This window comes from Thalassophryne amazonica, chromosome 14, assembly GCF_902500255.1.
Source record: "Thalassophryne amazonica chromosome 14, fThaAma1.1, whole genome shotgun sequence".
Lineage (NCBI taxonomy): Eukaryota > Metazoa > Chordata > Actinopteri > Batrachoidiformes > Batrachoididae > Thalassophryne > Thalassophryne amazonica.
This window is the reverse complement of record NC_047116.1, coordinates 15,407,517-15,413,741: the sequence shown is the minus strand read 5'-3', so window position 1 is coordinate 15,413,741 and position 6,225 is coordinate 15,407,517. Positions and strand designations below refer to the sequence as shown.

At 38.2% G+C, this 6,225-nt stretch overlaps 1 protein-coding gene across 3 annotated transcripts in view; it reads left to right on the top strand.

Moving 5' to 3' along the window:
- Positions 1–2,161: 2,161 nt before the first annotated feature.
- cmss1 (cms1 ribosomal small subunit homolog) overlaps positions 2,162–6,225 on the top strand; it is a 53,329-nt gene continuing 49,265 nt past the window's right edge. For all 3 annotated transcript variants that reach the window (XM_034186172.1, XM_034186171.1, XM_034186170.1), the window contains exon 1: positions 2,162–2,281. In XM_034186172.1, coding sequence (XP_034042063.1) covers positions 2,233–2,281 — 49 coding nt within the window. In that variant the 5' untranslated portion in view covers positions 2,162–2,232. The remainder of the gene's footprint in view (positions 2,282–6,225) is intronic.

Here is a 6,225-nt window from a genome sequence, read left to right as displayed (position 1 = left end):
AGAATCCAATGGACATCGACATTGTTTGACATTTACTTTGGAGACCAAACATTCAACACAGTCAGAACTATTCCATTTGTTAATCCTATTCGTTCAACCAATAATTGGCATCACATTTTACCAAAACTGGAGCAACTTTAACTTTTGACCCCTGTACAAACTGAAACTGACCTTTGTCACCATTCTTGCTGCTTTTACCCCATAACTCCAGAACATTCAGTTATAGATAGTCCAAACTATACTTTTTTTGGAATCGTCGTCATCAGATACATAAAATGGTATCACTTTCAATATGATTGGAACATTTTTTTTTTAATTTGACCCTGTGCAATTCTTCAATTGACCCCTACTTGCCCCCCTATTGAAAATTCAAATGGCTAAAGTTATTTTTCTACAATATGTACCAAAATGTATACACAGTCAAATTTTGGTGCTTGTAACCGGATTTGAACGATTCTTACAGTTATCTGCTCTGCTATGTTTCCCTCCTACTTTTTGTTAGTTTACTCGACACAACCATTTTGACCACATTACACACTTTCCTCAGGAGTCATTTTGTTTTTTTCTTTGTTTCTTTGTGTGTGTGTGTTTTTTTTTGTTTTTTTTTGTGGCGATGCTTTAATCAAAAGTCTCATTGCTCCAACCAGCGACAAAACATGTTATTCAGAGAGAAACACAAAAAAGCATGCAATTACTCCTGGACGACTGGTCCCTCCTTCCCTCCTCTCAGCTCCAGCTGCAGAAAAGAGGGCACTGTTCCAATCATGGCAGCATCCTCCTTTGTTTTCACTTCCCTTTCTGCTCTGCGTCCAGCGCGGCCGTAATGACAGGGAGCATCAAACACGGCCTGTGTGAGTGTTCTGTAATGTACGCTATATAGAACAACACTCTGCCTCTATAGAAACATCACCTTGTGATGAATACTTTAAGATTATCTTATAATTGCAAATGTCATTTGTGTAAAGGTTAAAATTTGTGGTTTATGGCCTATAAATACAACTTAAAAAGCTCTTTTATTAGGAATCAAATTAAATGTCCAAGAGAACAAAAGTGACTTTTCTGGATAGCACAGCGTTGAAAGACATTTTCTTTTGTTGCTCTTTTGTTTCCAAAAAAGGTCTTACAGTGAGATGTAATGTGCATGTGTGTAGGCGTAGAGATGCAACGTTGTGTGCATACATATGAACACTATTTGCAGGGCCAGCAGTCTTGTTTGAAACCCAGCTTTCACAGGTTTGAAGCCTGCAAACTAAATTATCCATACACAGGAATAGTTCCCATTGGCATGAACACAGTAAGGGCTGTAGCAATCTGACATTTGACCCCAATAACCTTGACCTTCACCTAAATGATTGACCACTGGCTGACCTTGCCAGGGCATTTCCGGAATCCACATAAGGTTTGTGCCACATTTCATCCAAATCAAGTTTTGAAAATTAAATTCCTTAAGCTTTGGCAAAATTAATTTTTAATGGCAATTTCATGGTGAACAAGCAGACATGACCTTGACCCCATTGATTGACCTTTGGCAAATTTAGCCTTACAGAACCCATCTCCATATTTTACAACCCCAAATCAGAAAAAAAAAACTGGATGATATGTAAAATGCAAAATGCAATAAATAAAAAAAATAAAATAAACATTTTAAATAAATTAAAATACATGTGGAAAATGCAATAAAATAATAATAATATAATAATAATAATAATAATAATAATGAAAATACAAACAGAAATAAATAAAAATTATATATATACTATATATATATATATATATATATATATATATATATATATATATATGCGTTCTTTCGTGTCCTCTTTTCACTCTTGTACACCTCCTTTATGATGTTTCCTGCCTGTCTTTCTCTATCTGTAGTTTGACTTGTATGGAATGACACATAAGAGATGCAATAACATTTCATCATCTTCAACAATGCTGCGTTTAGCTGCATACTGCGGCAGTACGGCCACATCGTTGGCGGTACTTCCTAAAATGCACATAATGCTTGCACGCATACGCTTTTAGAATTTTATCAGGCTTACTTTATTTTTTATTATACGCCGATGATCCCCAGTCATACATTTTACTTATTGAGAAACACGTTATGAACATGTTGCTTGTGAACATACCCCCTTTCACTTGTTGCCAAACATGTTGTGAACGTGCTGCTTTTGAACGCACCCCTGCGCTCCACGTTCAGGCTACTACATTAGCCGATAGTTAAGTGAAATGGGTGATGACTTGGATGACGAGTGGTGGATACATGACAGTATTTCAGGTATTTGGCTTCACAATGGAATTATTTTTTCTCTCTTTCGTGTTTTCTTTTTTTACGCTTCCCATTAGCTTGTCGCTTTCGGACAGCGTGCTACTCTGTTTAGCTCTGAGCCACTGTTAGCTTATAACTCCCGAATGACGATAATGGTTGTGTTAAGGTCAAATTAACTTTTTTTTAAGTGCCTTAACCCGTCAGACTGGGGGTGTGTGTAACTTGGTGTAACGTTAGTGTGACTTGTCCAAGCACGTGTTTTGTTGTGCTGGTGGGACATTTGCGTAATTTTCCTGTTGCACAAATGTTTCTGCAACAGGAAAATGACTGCAGAAATTTATTTAGTTCATATATACAGGATCACATTATATTATTAAAATACTGCCTGTGCCTTCAGGGACTCGTATTTGTGAGATTTTGTAATTGACTTGGGGGGAGATTTGTTAAAAACTTCTTTTAAGCATTCGTTTCACTATGTCCACCAATAGGGGGCAGTGATGTGCTTTAACCTGCTGCTTGCCATGCAGAAATAGGGTCAAGTTTATTCATTTTAAATTATAATTGATTTTATTCCCTACATCAGAAATGCAGGTAATGCATCAGGAAAAACAATGAGCCTTTTTTACGGATATTTGTTTAAATATTCGTTGTCGTGGGAAAATGATCCCATTTTGGTGATGTTGCAGTGGTCTGACATAAAAAAAGGTTTGCCAGAAAAAAAAAAGCCTGAAAGCAAAAATCTGAAATAAACAAGTCATTATCCATTCAGCAGATAGTATCGTTGAAATGGTCAGTTTTCTCTTTTTTTGTTTTGCAAATTGCATCTGGTCCTTTATTCATATTTGTTGATTGTTTTTTAAACATCCTCTGCTTTTGTGTACTTGACAATAACACTTTCTTTTTTGGTATTCCAAGTTTAAAATTAACTTGATTATCTGCTTTCTCTAATACATGTTCTCTGCACAGTCGATGTGGTCAGCATGCATATTGTTCATTGGTAAATTGTCTGGAAGATGATATAATAGATTTGTGCACATTTTTGACACCTGTAGTCAGTGTTTTGGCACTTGGCAAGGAAAAGTACATTTAATTTAAATGGTCATTGTTGAGTGATTGTTCAGGACAAACCTAAAGATTCAATTAAAAACAACAACAATAAAAAAACAAATAAACAATGCATTGATTGGCCCCAGTTCCAATCACTTTGCATCAGAACATTCCTGGTTGTATCCTTTGGGATTGGGAGTCCTTGTAGGTCCAGGATTCAGCAGTGACAAAACACACTTGTCAGACATGCAGACAAATCCATCCTGAGCTAAGAACATATGATTTTGTATTTAACTGTGTGCCTTGCAAATAATTATTTACCTAATTAATAATGATGAAAGTATAGTATTTATCACAACTGCATTGTGTTTAAAAAAAATCTCATTTATTTACATTATTATTTTATTTTGTTAAAGAAACTGTTCATCAAATTCTAGACCTCATTTTAAAAAGCAAAACCTGAACTAGTAAATGGCAAGCAGTAGATGATTGAATAATTGTTTTAAAAAATAGAAAGTGATTTTCTTATAATTTGTAGGTTTCAAAGTGCTGCGCTGTTATCAGTGTTGTCTCAAATGAAAATTTTATGAAATATGAGTATTATGGCAGTTGTGCACCTCAGTTATTAATAGAGAGCAAAGACGATTAAATCAATTTTTCTGACATTACTTCACTGTAGATGGAGTAATTGAATTAGTCAGTGAAGCTGTGTATCTACTGTTTTCTTTGCCGCTGGGTAACTTTTTACAGTAGTGGATCACCTTGCTTTTTTATTTGTGACATCAGATATTAAATCAAATCAATTTTATTTATATAGCACCAAATCACAACAAACAGTCGCCCCAAGGCGCTTTATATTGTAAGGCAAAAGCCATACAATAATTACAGAAAAACCCCAACGGTCAAAACGACCCCCTATGAGTAAGCACTTGGTGACAGTGGGAAGGAAAACTCCCTTTTAACAGGAAGAAACCTCCAGCAGAACCAGGCTCAGGGAGGGGCAGTCTTCTGCGGGGACTGGTATGATAAGTGTTGGTACTAATGTTGTACTTAATGAATTATTTCATAAACAGTAATTACCTGCTCCACTGACACATGCTTCCCATTGCACTTTCTTTTTACTGGGTATTTTGCCTTTAATTGATAGTACAATGCAGAGAAATGGTACTACAGGCATCCTTGTTTTGGGTATCAAACCAGGCATGCTGCAGATCACAGGTTGCTTTATGTACTTAGTCGCTTAATTAGTTGGGTGGCAGTTCCCTCACACATGGGGAGGTGATTGTCTTTGGGGGAGGTGTTGGTCTAGTCTAGTGGTTAAGCATTGGGCTTGAAACTAGAGGAACCTCGGTTCAAATCCCAGCCTGACCAGAAAATCACTAAGGGCCCATGGGCAAGGTCCTTAATTCCCTAATTGCTGCTGGTGTGGAGTGAGTACCATGCATGGCAGCACCCTCACATCGGCGTGAATATGAGGCATCACGTTATTTTCAGGAGATAATGGACTTTCTATCTAACCGTGAGAGAACTTTGTGAGGAGCTCCGCAACAAAAGCTGGCGATCGTGCGTGATCCGTGCGTGGGAACTCCTTTGGTGGAGCGGACTTTGGAAATCACAAGTGGATGACTGTTCAGGTTTTATTTTTCTTCTTGTCAGTGGAGCTGGTAGGGTTTATTTTTATTTTACTTTGAGAGACTGTCTTGACATGAGACTGTTCTGTAACAGAGCAGCATGCACCGCACTCGTGCAATGTGCACGCGCACTACGTTTTTGCACAGTGGAAAGTGGCTGCTCTTTTTACCGTGACCGCATCAAAGTTAACAGTTATCCCTTAGAAACGAGTCATCATAACACAATATCACACTTATGTAAACTCTGTAAGTAATCTGTGGTTCCGTTTTTAAGGTTAGCAGCATTTTATTCAAGTGCGGGCTGAGACGTTTTCCTCTATGAAGCGCTGTTGGAAACACTTGGAAATATTATGATTTCAGTGCAACATGTCCTTTAAAACATAGAAAAATGGAAATAATGCATGCCGCTGTCAAGCACCAAAATCTCAGTGTGTCGCGGTACCTGAATATTTTTGAATTCCGTTCTGCTGTTTTCTTTATAAAAGCCTCCATGTTCACTGTCACAGAAGTGGCAGCATCATTCTTAGCCTGTGATCGGATCGATCCCGCAGCAGACAGCGTTGATCGAGTCGGCTGTGCACCTGCCTCCGTACGCTTGGTGCCGGTGTGCCTCCTCCCCAGACAGCCAGGCGATCGCTTCACCCCGCACGGGCTGCAGTACCCGCCAAGACGAAAACAAAGAATGCAGAGATCTGGCTTTGTGTAAGGCTTGTTTTTTTTCATGGTTTTTGTCATCTGGATATAAACCGGATAAAATAAAGAGCTGAAGTTGTTTATGTGAAATTTCCCGCAAGAGCGGGTTAGATTAGATTAGATTAGATTTGGGTTAGATTCCCACCAAAACTACTGCTAAAACATCACGAGATGACACTACACTATAGCGGCGCTAGATGGCAGTATGACGGCGCGGTGCCGTTGTTCCATTGTCTGGGGAGAACCCTGCAGATGCAGATTTCCCAGAAGTCATCTTACGTTAAAATATGAAATTATTATTTAAACAAAAAGCATGAATAGAGTGTTACACATGCACACAAGAAAAATTTGCTTGTCAAAACATGGGTCAGTTATGTTAATATTTGTCACCAAACCGCTGAATTTGGTGGCCATATACTGTGGTGCCCCATATGTAAACCTGTTTAAAACAATTCAGAAAAGGTCATTCAAGAGACGTTCTTTCATTCACTCACTCATCTTCAACCACTTACTCCAATTAAGGGTCATGAGAGGGCTGGAGCCTATCCCAGCAGTCATAGGGCATGAGGCGGGGTACACCCT